Source organism: Acromyrmex echinatior, chromosome 8 (assembly GCF_024713525.1).
Source record: "Acromyrmex echinatior isolate Ae372 chromosome 8, ASM2471352v2, whole genome shotgun sequence".
In the NCBI taxonomy this organism is placed as follows: Eukaryota; Metazoa; Arthropoda; class Insecta; order Hymenoptera; family Formicidae; genus Acromyrmex; species Acromyrmex echinatior.
Window position 1 is genome coordinate 6,532,444 of NC_141859.1, and position 20,531 is coordinate 6,552,974.

Below are 20,531 nucleotides of genomic sequence, written 5' to 3' on the forward strand. Positions count from 1 at the left end.
CCTCGAAAAGGATGATCGGTCCCGGTTTTCCGCCTGTGTCGTGGTTTTCGCTATCATCCCTCTTTCAACGCGACTGACGTCACGCCCGTATCCCGCGGTTCGGAGACGCCATGATATTATAGGCGGTAGAGACTTCGCAAACCTCCGTTCTTCTTTGATCTTGTGACGAGAGATTATTTTAACGGAACTATTATACGAGCCGAGGTCTCTCCTTGAATATCCTGTACGTTAATTTCTCCGAGTTCATGAGCGGATGAAAATTCAGGAGGACGATTTTAAGACAAAGGGAGCTAAGTGAGAGCACGAATTAAGGAAGGAACAAAAAAATTCACTCTGCTCCTGGAATTTGCTTCCAGACTTTCTGCCGTCGTTCTCGCACTGAAAGAACGATTTTGCTTAAGTATCTAACAAATTTAGCTAAACGTAGATCTGACAATAATTTTTTTAGGAATATCAAAATAATTATGTAGGAAATTTTCAAATAATGAGGAATGCTCGAAAAATTTTGATATTCTAGATAAACTACATGGGAAAAAAGATTGGATAAAAGATTGGATTTTTAATTGTCAAAGCAATTAAAAACTAATTTAGCAAATATCTACAGTTGTAATGTAAGTACAAACAATTAGTTTTCTACATTAAAATAGCAAAGTTGTAGAACCGAATCAAATTAGCGATTATATTTGTTATAATAGTGCAATAAATTTATTAACACAGCAAAGACAATAAAAATCTTTCTATGAAAATCAATTCAATATATAGATAGAAATTTTTTACAAATCACATTAGCTAAGATGACATGTTTTTTTTTTACTGTTGTAATAAAGAAAATTGTTACATTACTCATTTTCATTGTAGCAAAAAATTACCTGAATTAACATATTAATAATTGTTTACAGACATAATTTCTTTGTTGAATTATCTAATCTTTTTAATTATAGATGTTGAACTATATATGTATATACAAAGCTATAACTTTGCTTGAACCATCCAATCTATTTTTTTTCGCGCACTTTGAAAATGTTCCACAGAATATATTATTTTGACGATATTAATAATCTCGATAAAATTATTTTCAGATTTGTATTTAGCTAAATTTTTAAATACTTCAACAAAATTGTTTTTTCCGTGCGGAGTTTCACGTGGAAGACAAGTCTGAGTGCGTCCATCAAAAAACTGTTATAAAGTATGAATTTCCAGTTTAAATTTGCAATTAAAGGATGTGCTTATGTAATGTACTCCGCAAGTAGGATCTCTCTCAGTCCTACAAGCTTTAATCTCTTCTTTCTCATTTTTCATGAACATCGGGCACGCTTTATACTGTATTTGCCGGCACTTCCGGTCAACTTCCATGAAACTTCCGGGTGTGTTTTTCTTCATTCGTGTCAGCGCAAATGGAATAGCGTATGTACGGTGCGTACACACGGTAGAACGCGATGTGCGAAACAGTGGCGAATTTCGCATATTTCAGAGCTCGTGTTTTGCACACGAATGACAAAACTACGAGTCGTTAAAACGAAAACACTTGCAAAAAAAAACATTGCAAACTATACTTTGTATACAATAAATATATATAACAATAAAAATATAAGAATAAATATACTAGAAATAAAAATATTTACATCATAAATACGTACGTATAAAAATATACTCGTTATATTTAGATTAAATATCATGGAAAAAACGAATTTACTGGAATAATTAAAAGTTTAAATACAGATCTGAAAATAATTTCATTGTACCATCTAAATAATTATAGTAGGAAACTCAAGCATTGTGAGTAATACTGCAAAAAGTTTCGACAGTTTAATAACTAGGTTGAATGTTCTATGTAATTATTTTAATAATCCGGACAATTGTAATACGAGATTGGACCAATGAGAATAAATCTAATTAAGTATAAAGAGAACTCCTATTTCGATAAAAGCGGATCTTAGTGCTTATATTAATATTTCAAATATTTAATATTCCATCGAAAATTTCTCTACTTGATTAATTTGATAACTTCTCTACTTGATTAAATTTAATAGTCCGACAAAATTATTTTCAGATTATTTTCTAGTTAAATTTTTAGTTACTTTAGCAAAATCGTTCTGTCCGTCTCGCGATTTATTAATCTTATTTTACACAAAGAGAGTTTCCCGACTGCTGTCTTCATTTGTATTTTACAGTCTTGTCATCCACGTCATATAACGGCATTCTTAAATAGTCTTGATAATTAAAGCTCGATGCGTTTATTATTCATCTGTCTCGTAATTCCGGTCTCGCGTCTGCTAAATCCATTGCATTGGCGCAAAGTGATTGCCAGTCCCAGCCGGGAAAGGCTTTCAACCCCATCCACCTGTACGACGCGATGCAACGCGCCTCGGCTACCCCCTTTTTCAACCCCTCTCGGAGAAACTCCCGCGAGAGGATAATGGCGATCGTCATTTAGTCACTCGGTCCGCGGCGTGAAGGATTTGCATGAAAATTACCGTTACGCGAAGTTCCTTTCTCCCTGCAGATGCAACTTCGTGCCACAATAAAAAGAAAAGAAAGAAAGAAAGAAAAAAAAGAGACACCTTCAGCGTCAGTTGCGACGCGACGTTCCGAGAAATTATTCATGAACTTCAATTTTAACGCGTGAGACGATTATTCTTTTAGATACCCAAGAGCTACTTCGAAATTGTTTTTTAACGCAGGGCAAAGCAACGCGTTGCATCATGATATCCAGAACCCTCGTAATTTCTAGGTTACAATATTTAGTAGCATAAAGTACAAAGTTTTTTTTATTTAAATTTTTATCGCGATGCAGGATAAGACGCGATACGGTAAAGACAGATTTCTGTTGCACCGATCGTACTTTGAGATTCCGAGGTAACAAAGATTTCTTCATTATCGACGGTTGATAAAGACGGTAACAAGTGCACGCGAGTCGCGCATGCGTACTGACCGGCATGACTCGACTCGGCGGCTCGGCGCGATGCCGCGCGATGCGGCGGCGCCGACGGCGCCGTCAGTCAGAAACATTTCGCCGAACTGCGTCGAACGGAATAGTTGATTGTGATGACGAGAATATTGACGGCACGTCTGTGTTTTGTCTGGCTGGTGTTTGTCTGTGTGATGCAAAAGTCCTAAACACTTTGCGCGCGCGCAAAAGAGAAAGAAAGAGAGAGAAAAGATCCGCGTGATGCCTCGCGACGACGGTTTGATGGTTCTGTGACACGGCGAGTTCCTCGGCGAGTCGACGACCACGAGCGCCCATCATGGCGGCCGCGGAACATCAGACGAACGACAGCAAAGAAAACTTTCCATATTTCACAGACTTTCCAGAACGGATACGATGCGGGTGGTTCAGGTCCAACGATCCGGACACGATTCTCACGTGCGAGCCGCTGCCCAACGTAGATATCTATTTGTATGGTAGTGCTAACTGCAGGATCGTTGGTAAGAAAGGCAACTACGAGTGGACTTTTTCGATCTTTACCAAAGGTAAGTGAGACAAGGCTTTCTTGTTATTCTGCAGGAAAGCAAAAAGTTGTCATATAAGATTCGACGATATCGATATCGGCATGTCTCGTCAATAAATCATGAGTGTTATCGATGAACTTTACATCCAAACGCCACGTCGTTTTGCCGGCAAAAGATTTGTAAACGCAAAAAAACACGTTTTTAAGTTAATAAACGTTTATAATGTAACAAGGTTACCACAAATTCTTCATTTTAAAATTCTATAATTTTTCCTGATTTCTAAAGAAAATTTCAGGATTTTTCTCTGTGTTCAATGTTTTGAAACTTTTTGTTTCATTCTGATTTGAAAACTGTTATTTTATATATATTGTGTATATATATATATATATATATATATATATAGTTATATATTTTGTTGAAAGTAATTAATATAGCAATGTAAATTACTATTAATGTTTCTGACATTACTTGCATTTAATTGTTAAATGGTATTTTGAAACTGTAGGTATGATGTACACATTTTTTTTAAGCCAAAAATTTTAATTTTGCAAAATTCCCTGACTTTTCTTTAATTTCCAGTTTTGTAATAATCCTATATAATACATGTACAATAATAATTTTGAAAAATCTTCAAACGACAGACTTTTCTTATCATCTTTTCTAGATTAACACATTTTTTGTCAGCTACGTTACAATTAACTTTCTATTTATGATCATTAATTTGTTTCCCATTGCTTTGATAATACATAAAACAATGCATAACAAAGAAATTATACTTGCAACATCTCAGCAAGCAACACATTAATGCGATTACTTAAGTTATTCCATTTCATCTGTTTTACTCTTACCAATCTTCGATCCCAAAAGGTGGTCAAGAGTTACAGAATGTGGCTTTGATATCCAACGATCATCGAGCCAATTTTTTCCTGAAGTCAGTGCAAAAGAAGAACGGTGTAAAAATTGGAGTGACGAATGGCCAGGAGTGGTGGCATGGTCCCTACCTGGGTGATTCTCAAGAAGATAAGAGACAATATCTGGTGACTGTTGGTTTCATTGCAAAAAAACATAGCACATATCGGCAAGACCTAGTCTTTGGTTTCCTGAATGCGCCAGTGTATCTTCAGAGGATCTGTGCAGACTACTTGCTTATCAAAGACTACGAACGGATACAGAGGGCAACAAATTATCAACAGTCGCAAATATCGTTGAGATGGAAGAACCCCTACGAATTCTATTCACCCTTCATGCCGCACGCCAATCCACGAGAGACCAAACTATCACGGATCTATCCTTGTCCAGACAGGCAGAACTTTGTCCTCACTCAGAATACGTTGTCAGACAATCGGTTAACGCCAAAGAACTATCGGGGTCGCATGCACGAGTTGATCACCCTCGAGGAGGTCGCACGACACGAGCAGATTTCAAGATACAACCAGCTCTCGTGGTTACGTCTCATGTCGCATTACGTACTGTTCAACAGCGATGCCTCCACCATCGTTAAATACACGCCGCCGGGTGAGCTCTTCGCTCAGGTGCGATTCTTTCTGGCTTCTAGGAGACTCTCTTGCTGCTTTTTACTCCCTGTTCACCGCGCTGGCACACGATCGTGCGTGATATCTACTTATTCATTGTACGGTTTGTCACAGTTTTCTTGGGAACGCATGCATTATATACTTTTATATTACACTTATTCGCGTGTATATTTTCTGCTAGATTCGTTTATATATATATTCGTTTATAATGAATTCGATTGGACGCACTCAGTGCAAACTGGTGCACATTAAAGTCATATATAAATTAACGTAAAAATATAAGTTTAATGTAAATATATAAGAAACGGATTAAATTATGAAATCTTTAATATATTTTATTGTGTGTGTTATTGTTGCGCTGTTAAGTGAAATCTGTATTTTATAATTGAAATATTTATATTTTTACATATTAATTATTTTTACATAAATTAAATCATGTACAACGGCTTTAATATACACTAGTGTGCGGCCAATCGAATTCATTGCCAGTTCCCGCTCAGTTTACGTTCACTCCCCACTTAAGAATAATGATACGTCATTTCTCTTTTGATCGCTTATATCCAACGCGTGAAATTTATTGTCACCACAGATCCCACTCAGTCGGGACATCTTGGAGGATACGCAGAGCGGCAGACTCCTACAGCGCAGCTGTAATAGCGTTCTACTTAAATTGTGGGGCAAAGAAACAAAGTTTAATGTCTTCGAGGCTCACATCGAAGATAAAAACTCGCACTCCATACATGTGAGACTAAGCAAAGAATGTGTGGCTTGTTGGGACTTGAAGGAGCACAACGAACTCGAGGTCGAAGTACAATTCGTGTTGAATCGTTTGAACTTCTGTGAATGGCACTTGGCAGTAGATAGTCTCGAGGATATGAACCTGGTGTTTCTAATGGATGAACAGCACAAGACTGACAAAGAAATTGTCTATGACTTTCTACAGGTTGATTCCGGTAATCTTAGTATCCTTTCTAATCTACTATTGGATTCGCCGCTCAATCATGAACAGAAACAAGCAGTCACTGTAATAACATTGTCGATTAAGACTTCACCACCAGTCCTTTTGTTGGGACCATTCGGCACGGGAAAGACATTCACCATAGCGCACATGCTGCGTATGCTTGTACAAAATACGAACAATCGAATACTTTTGTGTACGCATAGCAACAGCGCCGCCGATCTTTACATTAAGGAATTCTTCCATATTTGGTACAATAAGGATAAAGACATAAGACTTAAGCCTGTTAGGATATATTACAAACTACGTTCTTTGAACACGGTAGGTGAGCAACGTTATCTAATTTCTTTTCTTTTGAATAGGAAAGAGAACCATATCTATCATTGGCGACTTGGTTATTTTCGCGATTTAGGTACATCCGACGGTGCAGAAATATTGCTTAATGGACGAACACGGTCGTTTCCGCGATCCAGTTGCAGCAGATCTTCAAAATTGTGGTCTAATAGTTACAACATTGGCAACATCCAGTTGTCTGATGAGTCTTAAATTATCGCCAACCCACATAGTTATTGACGAAGCGGCACAGGCTATGGAATGCGAGGCACTGATAGCTCTGACTTTGGCGAACCGAGAAACTCGCCTGCTTCTGGCAGGTGATCAAATGCAACTCGCACCAGAAATCTATAGCATACTAGCGAACGAGCGAGGATTGGGCATTAGCCTTCTGGAGAGAATGTACGCGTACTATCCGCCGGAACATCCATGTCGGATACATTTATGTCAGAACTATCGCGCACATGCGGATATAATCAAGTACACATCTGAAACGTTTTATGATGGGATGGTTAAACCTGCTAACATGAAACTATTGAAGCACCCAGTCTTTAAACCATTGATATTTTATGCTGTGAACGGCGCGGAAGAACAGGTACACGGATTATTTCGAAACATTGAGACTAATGTAGAATAAAAGGCTTGATGCAATCTGTCGAAGAAAATCCTACGTATTTTCTGTTTAAATTGTTTTGTCGATTTACTATATATATTTACAAATTATTGAGTATGTAGGCCATACAGAGATAAAAAAAGATGTTCTTAGATAGTATTTTTTTTTAATCGGATAGTTTTTTTTGTAAAAGATTTGACAATATAAAATGTACTCTCTTTTTTTTTTTCTTAAACACTTCAATTGGACTTTAGAATAAAGGGGGCATTCAGATCGATTTGTGATTACTAGGCTACATGTTCCACGGGATATCACCATGCCACAGAGGCAGAAGAACTAGCGAATCGTGTACTAGAATTGAGGAGAGCATGGCCGACGCAACAATGGGGTCCATATAACGACGGCTCTATTGGAGTCTTGTCGTATTATCCTGAACAAGTACAACGATTGCGAATCGAATTGCGCAAGCGTTTACTTTTCGATGTGTCTGTCGAGAGGGTGTTAAACGTCCAAGGCAAACAATTCACCGCAGTTTTTATCAGTACAGTCCGGACAAGGATATCTGACAGGTATCGACTTTGCTACAAATGACACTAGTACATTTAAAACGCTTGTACATAGTATCGATTGTTACAGATCGTCCGCAGAGGTAAAAATCAAGGATTACGGCTTTTTAACGGATCCACGCTTATTAAACACTGCGTTAACCAGAGCGAAATGTTTTGTAGCAGTGGTAGGCGATCCAGTCGCTTTGCTTACTATAGGTTGCTGCAAAGATCTTTGGAAAAAATATCTAGAAATGGCTGATTTGTATGGGATGGATCGAAAAGAATTGCAGTCACATCTGAATCAGGTTTCGAAAATTCAAATATCGCCTTTGAATCCGCATGCAAGAGAATTTTTTCCCAGAGCACCGCCCTTGTGCTTCGTGCAGTATATTCAAGTACCGGTTTGGTATCCATTAATTTACCCTCCACAACAGCCAATGTGATGAAGCATGATGCAAATAAGAATCTTTATCGATTATTTTGGGACACGGCTGTCCATTTCACGAATTTCGAAACTACGCTGGTATTACTGTCAGCACTTCTTTCGATCGCATCGATCGCCATAAAATGAAATATATTGAATTTATATACGTGTGCATTGAGTCTAATTCTCATTTGTGTGATAGTATGATTGTCTATGATGTATAAAACGTGTATGTAAATTGTATGTTTGTTTATATATTAAGATGTGTATCACGAGCGTTCATGAAAGTATAAATGTCTTTACCTTTTGTTGTACGATTGAATTATCTACTAACAAATTATTAAGAAAAATATGAATTATATACCTCGAATATATTTTGTATTAATATTGATTGAGTTTCTTAAAACTCTTCGTTTTATCTAGACATTTAAACAATATGGGCATAATTTCATAAACATGTAATATGTGTACAGAGCGAGAATTCCATAAATTAATTTATTTTGTATCTAGATTTTCTTCAGATTCAACATTGTCGATTATAAGACAATATATATTTCTAAATAAAAAACATCTCTTGTATCTCTTATTTAAAAAATTTATTGTCTTATAATTTATATATATATATAAATATTTTATGTAATTTTATTTTTATTTTTATCAAGAATAAATATAACTATATTTCGTAAAAAAGTCTAAACGTCATTTCTCAATTCTTCTCGAGATCCAACGTACCGCATTTTGAACTACGTTTGATTGTGCTAATGCTCGAAATCCTAAAATATCGCGTGTTAATTTTCTCGTATTAACAACGCGATGTTATCCTTTGGAGAAGGGATGATGTATCAGGACATACAACGACGATAGATACATCGTTGATACGCGAACCGGGTATTGTCTAATGCCTAAAGGCAGAGCACGCGTGTACACGCAGACACGTATGCTACGTGCAGCTTCGATGCCGCTGCATCCACGAATATTCGATACGTAATTCTATGCCGCGACTTGTCTCTCGCGCGATCCGATCTGCTGCTGTTAGGAGTATCATCTCACAGATCTCTGTATATCTGTATGTTGACGCTAATTGAATTAGGATAGAAGTGGGGTTTCCATCTAAGGAATATTACAAAATACCAAGATTCGTTCTTGATGCAAAGCAATATGTTAGCATATTCGATTATGTTAATAATTTGATTATATTAATTTAATTCGATATACAAGGGGAACGCGGAATATGAAGAATACAGTAAAATATATGTAACTCGAAGAAACATACAAAATTATTCTTACGGAGGTTCTCCAGCTTAAAAAAATGAAGGGGAGTCACGTAACTTTTCTTATCTTAACATGAGAGCATAAAGAATGCAAAATTGCTATCAAATAAAATTTAAGCAGAAAAACTATAATTTAAATTTATTAAAATTTTATTATTTCTGATGAATGATGTTGCCACGTTTTCACTAACGTGAAGTCATATTTAAAGAAAATTTATGAACATTTTATAGTCTTACACGAAATAATACGGTGAAACTTTATTTTAATTCTTTCTTTTCTATCTATATAACTTTTAAAAATTCTTATATTTTGTTTACAATTAAACTATTTAAAACCCTCCTTCTTGTAAGAATTTCAGCTATTTTGCAAAATTATTCGAAAAAATCTGTATGAACAAAAAATTTGAAAAAATTCATAGGAATGTCTACATGTATATTAATTATTCTTATATTTATTTTCAATATTTATTTTCAATAAATTATTTGATTAAATTCTTAGATGAAAAGACTGGAATACCTCTTTATAACTGAAACTTGATGATACTAGAATGTGATCCATATACATATTAGGTATACTAAGGTGTGAGCTTTACTGTTAGTTTAATCGGGATTTTATCGGAAATGAATAAAGTTTTTATTAAAAAATCTTAAGCTGTTGAATATTCAGTCTTATCGCGGAAAATATTGCAGCAATCCTGGAGGTCGAATTTCACGCGGCGCATACCGTGCAATCGATTTTTCGTGTGCAGCGAAAAGGAGAAATATTATCAGAATTCCATCGATAATTCCAATCGTGTTTTCTCTAATTACCGGAAAATTAAATATAACGTACATAATAGCGTGAATATGCAAGTTTACACGTGCAAATCACGTTCCCTTTTTAATATCTCTCGATTAGTCAAACCGAATATTTCCAGGAAGTAATTCTGATATGCTCGGTCACGAGTAATTTCTCCAACAAATATCGGTTACACATTTTACGAAGCAGACATTCGTGGTTTGAAAAAAATCAGTTATATCCGGTTTTTAAATTGCGTTGTTGTTTTGAACAATTCGTTAACGTAAAAAATAACGACAATATTTTCATCTCTTCTAACGTGAAGGATTGTCCTTCACTTTTCAGAGCGTTGAATATTCCGTATCTCAATATCCACCGAAATTTCTGAGTTACAGTTTCATTGAAAAACAAAAAAGAATAAAGAATGAGAAGAAAATATATAAATATATTTTAATTAAATAATTTTACCGTTAAATTAATGTTTTACATCAACATAAAATTATCGTTTTATTATTAATGAAAATAAATGAAGTTTACATAACAATAACAAAACCAGTTATGATGAAGTTATTAATTCACATGCATTTTAATATTATGTTATTAAAAAATTAGCTTTTACAGGGAAACTATAGTGGTATTAAAAAGTGTCATATTTTGAAGCAAAAAATACAATGACATAATGAATTATAATAGATTAAGTAAAATTAATTAAAGAGAAATTGTATGATTTTAAAAATAAATCATCGTCTTCTAAAGGTTATAAAAAAAACATATATGTATAAAAACATATGTTTATTTATACTTTATCGTGCTGCGTATAAAAATATGTGTATTTTATGTTCGCCTCGCGCAAACATGTATAAATAAACATCTACAGAATAAGATCCGTATCGTGATCGACCTTACCTTTGGGATAAAAAAAAGGACGATAAAAAAAAAGGAAACAATACGAGAAGAAAAAAGAAATGTCGCGCAGTACCGATGGCAATTAATAAAAGGCAACGAGAGTAAATGAGGATCCTCGACAAAGACTCGTTTCCGTCTGCGTGATCCTCTCGAATCGACGATAAAAACAAATCGATCGTCAGGCGGGACGTTTAATTAGAAGCAAATAGTTACAGGGCGCGGACGCGCTTGTGATAGAACTTTGTTATCTTATCGGAGCCAATTACAACGACGCTCTCGCTCTCCCGAGGGAGCGCTCGAACGGCTACCCGTACCATCGCGTAATCGCGATTATTAATACCAGTAATGGCGCTTCCGGTGGTTGCGTCTCGACCCGACTCGTTTGTCCCACGAATCCCTAGCTTGAAAATTCACCTTACCCACGTTAACTGCCGAGAACATTTCCCTCCGTTAAACTACCACCGGTGGCTCTTGGCTGTACGTTCGCCTCCTCTTTGATTCTCCTTTCTGACATGCAAATGAATTATTGGCGCGTGGAATGAAACGAATCTCGCTTTTATTTGAGACACACGATATTTTCCGAATCGACGAATCGAAATGAAATCCTTCGACGTCGCTCGGCGAGTTTCGCGTTGGCCAATGCACCAATTTGCGTGCACGTAATCACGAGGTCGGATAAGCGAGTCCGAAATCTACTATCCTTGCTCGGAGCAGCGTCCATTTCGTGAGCGAGATAAGACGCTTTTAATATCTGCGAACTTACGGAACTCGCGCGATTACTCTGATAGATAGAACGCAACGACCATTTCGCGACGACTGTATGGGATGAATAAGCCAAGTGTTGAACGACCCAGATATACGTACTCGCAGTGTTATTTCGAACAAAAAAAAAAGAGCAAAGAATTGCGAACAATCGATTCCGAATCGAATGTTAACTGATCACCGATTGAAATCTGCTATCGAAACTGTGCGGACGCACGATAATTAACTTGCAATTGTCCTCTCGCGCGATCCTCTCGTTCCTATCGGATTGCGTAAAATAAAACGATAAATCTTCCTAGAAGCGTATCGCATTCACGCATGCTTTTCCCTTCGGTAAAATTACGTCCGCGCTTAGTCCAGCCGATACCGAATACTTTTCGGATTACAGATAAAAATATTCAAACGCAAGTGTATGAAAAGACTTCCTCTCGTTACAACGAAAATCTTTTTCTACTTAAAAATACTTCTTTACCTAATAATGCTTAAAAATAATAATTGAAAATTGGTATATAATTTAATGGAATATATTGGATCATCTAAAAAGTATCCGCGGTTTTTTGTCATTAGATGGTGTTGATGGTCAACATCATTAAATTTAATTAAAAGATTAGGTATTCATATTTTGTTCTTATTTTAAAGCCCCAGACACAATGTGAAGGAATGGCGATAGCGATAGAAACAACACGATTTCAACCTATCAGAAACTGTATATTCCAGTGTATCTGATTTCTGATAGGTTGAAATCGTGTTATTTCTATCGCTATCACTATTCCTTCGCATTGTGTCTTGGGCTTTAGACCATCATAAGTAATGTCTTAAGATGTTAATACTTTAGAAAAAAAGATTGAAATTCACTCTTCTTCATTTAATTAAGGAAGATAGAATGGGCAATTCTTTTCTCTCAACAGTAGTAGTTTCTCCAAGAATATAAAAATGGATATACAAATTTCTAAAATCGATCTAAAAATCTCTTCAATTAATATAAATCAATTTCCGATTAAGCCGATCCTAGATGCTTTTCAGATTGTAAAAAAAAAAATATTTGGAGATACTTTCCTTGTGGATTCGAACGGTAGATAAAATGTGTGACACATGCAATCTTCGTGTGCACGGAAAGCAGTGCACAAACCGGAGCACAGAATCATACGTTATCTCTATCAGTTCGCGTACGTGTCAATTAAACGCACTCGCTTTCGCGATGTGTTCGTATGTCTGCGTACCTTCGAATTTTACTCGTATGAAATGGGTATCCCGTGACTGGATTACAATCGTTGAACTTTGAACATCCATGCAAAACGGGAAACGGAACGCCGGAGAGAGAAAAAAAGGAAGAGTCAGGTGTGCAGGCAGGCAGACGGGAAACCTGTTCAAAATCGGCGATATATTCTTCGAAAATGATTTTCCCCTTGCTCGTATTTGATAGTTCGACTATGACGGACGGCTACGATGGTTGATTTATCGCTAGCTTAGAGAATCCCGGTAGATTACAAACTTTGCTCGCATGAGTAATTATTCGGCAGATAATGGTCTGATTCTGAGGCGAGACTCGAGACGAAAACTTATCACCGTTCGTCGCGCATCATTGGACCGAATCACTCGAGTATCTCATTCGCGATTTCGCTGCGTATACATCTACAAATGTTATTTCGAACAGAGCAAAGAGCAGTAAAAAGTTACGATTAATTCTGAATTACACATCAACTGAATTTAATGACTGAATTTCTATTTGTCATCTGCTAAAAATTACTTTCATGCGCAAATTTTGATAAGTGGTCGGAATATTCTTGGATATATGCACTGATATGAAAAAAAGATCGTTCATTTGATTAAATTAATTTAATTTCTTTTATTTCTTTCGAAAATTGTATGTATTTAAGTCAAACATATATTCGACTTAAATAAATATACTGAAGAAAGAGAGAAAAAAATGGTTACAATTATCTTAATTTAACTATAATTTATAGTCAATTTTTGGGACAATTTGTATATTTACATTTGTTTTAATCACGTAAATACAGTCAATTGCCGTATTAATAAGAATCTCACACACACTGCTTAAAAATCTTTAGTTTTTCTTAACATATTTTTTAGTTATTATTACCACGTAAATAAATTTAAGAAAATGGTTATAGTTGCGATCGTATTTACTGAATAAAAATATTTATTTTATTTATCATTTAAATCTTAATATTCTACTATAATATTTAAAATTATCATGATTTATATTATAACACAACTTTCTCATATTTGAGAGAACATATATTTATGGCTATTATTATCAACATGGCAATAATAATTACATAAAAATGGAGCTCCTATCGTAATTATTTTATCATTTTGTGTCACAATCAATGTTTTCTTCAATGAAAGAAAATATACGAACAATTAAATTAATTTAATTTATTAAATAAGCAATTAATTTAAAATTCAAATTCAAATGAACATTTTTTTCCTCAATGCGTATTTAATTTCGGCGCATCGACAATACGCTAATATCATCGTCAGACAATTTATGAACGTTAAAAAAAAGGGATCTTCCGTCCGTGAGTTTCCGATCGATTCGGAATTAACGAAATTCGCGCGGAAGCAAGCCGCGGGCGTGAGTGCGAACGCAGAATTTTGCTGCGTGATTGCTGCGCGATCCGATTGCAATTCGATGGCGGATTTTTGAATGGCCATGGAAATTGAGAGCGCGGGGATGAGGAAAATCTCCCGTTCGCGACACGACGGGCGCACGCTTCTCCTCATCGTGTCGCGTGTCCGTGACAGGATTTTCTCGAGAGCGAGTCGTCGACGGTGTGTTAAATTCCGCGCGGGATCGTCCTACATAAATGTTGCTGAAAAGTTTTCCGTTGTCCCGCGTGTATTACTCGTTTCACCGCTCCCGTTGCGCCAGACAGAAATGCCTAAACTATCCTCCGGTTGGATTAATGGCGTCGCGGTTTACGAAATAAGCGCAGTGTTCGTTGCAGCCGAAAAACAAAAGGACATATTGTTCGAGGTTACTTTTTCTATTAAAGAGAAAAAATAAATAAATAAAAAGAAATTCATGAAAGCTTAAATTATAGGAAAAATAAATAAATTAAATATAAATTCAATCGGATCAAAAATTAATGTAGACGTCTGTAACATAATGTAAATCTCTGGTGTTCGTTTATTTAGTTCTTTTTAAAAGAAAAAAAAAAAAGTTTGCGAAATAAGCAACTTTTAATTGAGAAAATGTAGTTATATTAATATTTTTTAAATGATTATAGTCGACTTTAACGTGAATTATTGTTTGCTCTAGTTACGAAGTAAATTACGAAGCTCGTTTTTTTTTTATCGTAACCAATGATAAAGAGATAATTTCAGTCCTCCGCTGCTCCGACACGAAATTACGTCCCGTAAATGAGCTTGATCACTTTGGGATTCAGTTTTACGATTATCTCTCCAGCACGAGTGCCGATTTTAGTCAGATCGGGATCCGATCTTAATGTATTCACTCTTTTCTGATTTCTTTTCACCCTATTTCTTTTCTTATCCGCGGAAGGTGGTCGAAGGCATCGGTATCGAATCAGGCAGCATGCCAAATCGCACCTTCGGGAAGATAAAGAAAAAGAAAAGGACAATCGGTCGGGTCGGGAGCCATTCACGAAAGTCTTCCCATGAAATAGCCCTCTTTCCTTAATCACCTTTCGTTTTAACGGCCTTCCAAGGGAAATAGAACGAGGAAATCGTCGCGCTGATAAGTGCCTCGGTGATCTTTTATACTTTTCATGTTTGACTTCGCCGTACAACTTTAATATCACATATTATTTTTATTATTCGACCACCAGCGTTTAATTAATACTGGGACCGTGCTAATCGATAACAATTTTCGTATGATATGTCATGATATAATAAAGTCAAATGGTATTCAGGAATGGTATAACCGAAAGAGCTCTAAATTCGATTATTTGCTGTTATGCGTGTTGATGAAAAAAAAAAGAGAGAGATTTAACAGGAGTCGGTAGAGAGCATGAGCAAAAATTATTTCTACAGAATGATTCGTTACATGTGGCTGATCAAATATCGGTAGACCGAATGAATATATACAAGCCTGGTGAAATGTTAAAAAGGGAGAATAAATAAAAAAAAAAAAAAATCAACGTCAGCCTTGCACAACGAGGATATTCGTACCAATAGCAACGGCACAAAGGGCTGCAATCTCTCGTATAGTAAAAACGGGAAACGACTTCTGGCGCGGTTACGCAAGACACGGAAATATATTGAAAACCTCTCGGGGCTCTCTGAAAATACGGGTACACGTTTTGTAGCAACGTTAAGGAAATCCCGAGATCGACAAAAGCACATCTATCTAGCCGCAGAAGATCTTTCGACGCGCCGGAATACGTTACGACCTACTTTAATTAATTGGAATTGAAGGGAATCGCTCGCAAAAAAAATCTCGTTACGTCGATGCTCTTTACCTTCTCAGAGTCGCCAATCGCTGCTCTTGTGCCGTGATGTATCCGTTTAGCGTGTCGATCAGCACGGCTTCCGTTTCGAGCAGCTCCTCCATATCCGCCAGGGCGGTGTAAAGTTCTGCCACGGCATCGCGTGCCGTCGTCGATAGTAAAATCGTTACGACAGCTAATAGAGTCTCCTTCCTCATCTCCGACCGATACTGTTAATTAAAAAGAGATTTATAAATGTAGTAATTTATACGTACATTCGCATTTTCTATTATTTATATATTCACATAAATAATACTCAAATAATGCTGATACTACAATAAATAAATTTTGTTCATAAAATTACGTCATTTGCATAGAAATTCTGTGATGAATTTAGACTTCGGATTTTTTATGCGGATATTTGTGCAGACGTATACAAAATTTGTACAAATACGCAAATATGCACAATGTGTACAAATAAATATGCATTTTTAGAATGCTTTTTTGATGAGACGAATTTCTATTTTGATGATGTTTTCCTGTTCTTTCTAAATCCTAATATCTAGTGATGATAAATATGAAAGTATTTGTCTGTCATATAACGTCAATACTTCATTTTTTAAATTTCGATTTAATTAAATTTCGACGCTTCAAAAAATTATTAATATATCTTGAAAAGAATTCTGACAATCAAATATATAAAATAAAGATACTAAGATGTGAGATATCTATTTTATTTTCATTAGAGATAATTTATAGAATTCTCTCTCTCTTTTTGATAGAATTCTCAAAACGTTATTTAAAACTGTTAAAAAAACATTGAGAAAGTTTTAATAAACAAAAACTTTTTATTCGCGAAACAAAAAATCGTCAAAATTCTTTTCGAACATGTCAGGAACTTTAGAATTTCATTTAGAAAAAGTTTTACTCTATCTATAAGTTATATCGAAGTTCTGAAAGTGGAATGCTAACTTCAAAGAGGTATTTGTTATTTTGCTGCTGAAATTGACTATATAAGAACGAATATAAATAGATCCAGTATATGACGAACCGGAAAATAAATTTATGATGAAATTCAGCAACATATTTTAAGAAAATAATTATTTTTTTCATATATGTATCTCCAATATGTATCTCGTGCATAAATTCTACCTATTTTCTGTGACGTCGTTTCCATTTTCACCTCATCAAAAATTATAAAGAGATTATCCCAGCTATTATTCATGCATCATTCAAATAATAATTTACGCTTCAATGTAGCTGCTCATCCCGCTAAAGTTTCATCTCAACTTCGTATACCAGGACCGAGTTGCGGTTCACAAACACACATTGACTCGATCCCATCCTCGCAGCATCCTATTGTTCCCTGTAAAAGAGCAATGCGAGAGCCTGGAGTCCCGTACTTTGGTGGGCGCCAAAATTTTCCCACGAAAAGCAGAACTCTCGTAGCTTCACTGTCGAAAGCTGCGAACTGGGATGATGATGTGTCACCATGAACGTACGGATCAGTGCCCGCGCGTGTTTGTGTTGCGAAAATTTGCGGCTAGCAGAGGACCGGAGTTTGCGCTGATCGTACAACTTACACCTGTCGGATCGACGATTTATTCCGTCACGCCGGCGATGGCACGTAAACTCCTCTCTTACCTTTTCCACCTACATCCCCTTCCATGCTCTTAAGCTACCGCGGCCGATCTCTCGTCCCGTGTCACCCTCGTGTAGCTTTTCTACCTCCATCCCGTCCCACTTTGCGGCCGCTTTCGAGAGCTGTTCTCGTGGCGAGTGGCTTGAGAGAGCGAGACGTGTCAATACCCGCATAACTCGATGTTACGATATTCGATGCTCGTATAATGCGCGAAGAGATTACGCACTTTGAAGATCACAATCATCTCAGGAGTATTCGCAAATTGCACATTTTGTTGCAGTTTTTTTTTTTTTTCAAAAACAATAAGTGACTCAGAACAATTTAATCGCTCATCTCAATAAAATTTATTATATCGATTGTCATGAAACTGAAGAAATAGAACAAAAAGTTTTATATCAATGTTCGATATATTTGTTATATTTTGATATAAACGGTAATATCAAATGTTTTATCCTTTTGTGACATATTGTATTTTGCTTTATAAATATATATATGTATTTACATTTTCTAAAATAATCCTTCACATACATGAAGCCGTACAAATAAATTATTCGTTTGCGTGGAATAATAATTTTCGATATAAATAGCCTCAAGTAATTTCTGAAAGTCATTCAAGAGATTTACAAAAAAATTATTAATAACTAATTTAATGTTTAATCAAGTAATCTGGTAATTATTTAAATAATTTAATACATCAGTAACTAATTATATATATATATATCATTAATAAATTACTAAATTTCAGCTATCGTCAATTTTAATTAACTAATTACAGAATAAAGTTCCGTAAATATCGAGGATAACGCCGTGTTGAGAAAATACACCACTTCCGCGTGGCGCGTAATAATTCTTTCTGCGAGCAGGTGAGAGGAATGTGGTGGCGAAATGACAGCGATTCTCGCTATTTTTTCGCCGGCGGCTATTTTTTCGTCCATTCTCCTCATCTCCGTTGCAACGTCCCTAATTACGCGTACCGTAAATTGACTCAGCCCCCTCTAGACCCTTCTTTCATCACTGCGCCCCTGGTAATCGAGCTTGGAAGCCACCTCGTGGTGAATTAAACGTGAACCACATGGTCACATATACACGTGATAAAAAGACACGCATTGTTACGTACTCGGTGACACCGAGACATACCCTCTTCTCTGACGCAGACAAATTGCTTGCGCAGATTTTTCGCTGCAATCCCTTTCATGTTCTATTAACACTTCTAGTTACTCAATCTTATGCCCTTTTTCCCCCTATTCCTTCGGTTTTACTTTGCGCTTTTTGTCAGATCGGGACAGCGCTCTTTGCGGTGACGGATTAAAGCATACTCAGAGAGTACGAGAGTTTCACATCTCCAAAGATTACTCCTTATCTGTTCGTTATTAAAAATGTAAGAATCAAGGGAGAAGATCGCAGAATGTTAAATGTCATTACTTTCGCAAAGATTAATAAAATAACATTAAGAAATAGAATTTCTCTCTGCATTTGGAGACAACGCGAGCGCCGAGAAGATTAATCAACTAGATAATGGGAATCTTGATTATCGAAAATCGGATAAAGTACTTTCTTGGATATTGCAATTTTCGCTTACACAAAGTTGGCCTCACTAATCTAACTCCATTTTACGGTACGTTGCAGATAAACCGCATGAGACACACTAGATGTGTTTCTTTACTGTAGCACCATGTGGCTTATACCTGTCATAAAAGATTACAGTACTCTGCAAATTGCGTCCAAGTTATCCAATCAGATCGAAGTTTTCCAACCGCCAGACGCAGGCAAGGAGAACAAGTTTATAAAATTATTGAAGGGTTTCTCGAAAATGTCCACACGCATTATTGTGCACCGTTCCGCAAAGTCGAAGGCACAACGAAGAGACGACAATGTAATATAGGCGAGAAGTCGTATTTTTTTTCTTCTTACTCTCGGTAATTTTTTTCGTGGATCATCATGGCTCCTTTTAAAACTTAACCTCGGCCTCGCGGTAATTCGCTCCACGAGAAAGTTTTTTCTTTCGGGAAAGCGCTTAATTAATCGGTCCTTCGGCGAGATTACAGGAGCTCGTCCGAATTTCCAACAGGACCAGAATTTAAACAAAAATTGCTTCCTCCACTCCACCATATCCGGCATACCGGTCCGCGAGAATTTCGTGCTAATTAGCAATTAACTAGTTTCGAGAAACCTCGCGCGCGCGATAGAATTCGCTGGCGCGTCGCTTTGTTCGATTCGGGATTACGTGTTATTTATCGACGACATGTCTCAATATTAATCAGCAAAATGTCCGCGAAACACGAAACTCGAGAGACCTGCTCGAAATGGGAGACTGCGCGTCGGGATACGTCAACCGATCCTTGGATGCGGTTTCAATGACGGATTCTCCCTTTAGCCAGGATCTCTAAGCTCACATTATCAAGATACCGCACACTCAATATCCCGGCAATATCGCGACTCTCCGTTATCCGGAGCCTTCAGAAAGACGTGAATGCCACTAATAAGAAGATCACGGCGCGACAGGTCGTGCAAGCAAAAAGAGGCCGCTGACGTGATGGTGGGTGGTTTTCAAGTTTCAAAGCGCGTTGCAGCTTCAAAATGGTAATTTCACGGCCTCGCGAGCATCTCGCCCGCGGCCAATTTAATTCCGGACGGATGATCGCGCCGTCTCGTTCGTACTGTCCCTTTATTTTTCTCCGTCTGCCTTCGTCTATCCGGTTTGCGACGCCACCCGATCCCGTTCGAACTCGTTATACACCCCGGATGCGACCTTGCGACTTTCATCCCCAGTTCGCTTCTTTTCTAAGGGTCGCTCGCTCGTTCGCGCCTCTCCGCGAAGGGTCGACTCTTTTGCCCCGTCTTTTTGTATTTTTTTCCCCTCTCGTGTCCCAACGACTCTCTTTCTCTCCCCTCAAATTAT

The 20,531-nt window shown here is 36.8% G+C and overlaps 2 protein-coding genes across 3 annotated transcripts in view; one reads left to right on the top strand and one right to left on the bottom strand.

The window, feature by feature from the left end:
• The window catches only part of PH4alphaEFB (prolyl 4-hydroxylase subunit alpha-1), a 105,451-nt gene that overhangs the window by 10,276 nt on the left and 74,644 nt on the right, over positions 1–20,531 (bottom strand). The window contains exon 3 of the mRNA XM_011053384.2: positions 16,024–16,220. Within this exon, the coding sequence (XP_011051686.1) occupies positions 16,024–16,208 (185 nt within the window). The 5' untranslated portion in view covers positions 16,209–16,220. The remainder of the gene's footprint in view (positions 1–16,023; positions 16,221–20,531) is intronic.
• Positions 2,828–8,548, top strand: LOC105144467 (Helicase with zinc finger). Of its 2 annotated transcripts, none has more exons than XM_011053382.2 (6): positions 2,828–3,471; positions 4,318–4,982; positions 5,572–6,261; positions 6,353–6,868; positions 7,178–7,455; positions 7,523–8,548. In XM_011053382.2, exons 1-6 carry the CDS (start codon positions 3,246–3,248, stop codon positions 7,875–7,877), a joined length of 2,730 nt encoding a protein of 909 aa, XP_011051684.1. In that variant the 5' UTR covers positions 2,828–3,245; the 3' UTR covers positions 7,878–8,548. The 2 variants fall into 2 exon arrangements, with proteins under 2 accessions (XP_011051684.1, XP_087264810.1); XM_087408684.1 differs by having other exon boundaries at positions 3,265–3,471; positions 4,383–4,982.

What these genes read in the sequence shown, in the direction of transcription:
- LOC105144467 (XM_011053382.2), top strand. Translation starts at nt 3,246, where the DNA reads ATGGCGGCCGCGGAACATCAGACGAACGACAGCAAAGAAAACTTTCCA. An exon ending in TTTTTCGATCTTTACCAAAG is followed by an intron (nt 3,472 to 4,317) that starts GTAAGTGAGACA and finishes CGATCCCAAAAG; the next exon opens with GTGGTCAAGAGTTACAGAAT. An exon ending in CGGACAAGGATATCTGACAG is followed by an intron (nt 7,456 to 7,522) that starts GTATCGACTTTG and finishes CGATTGTTACAG; the next exon opens with ATCGTCCGCAGAGGTAAAAA.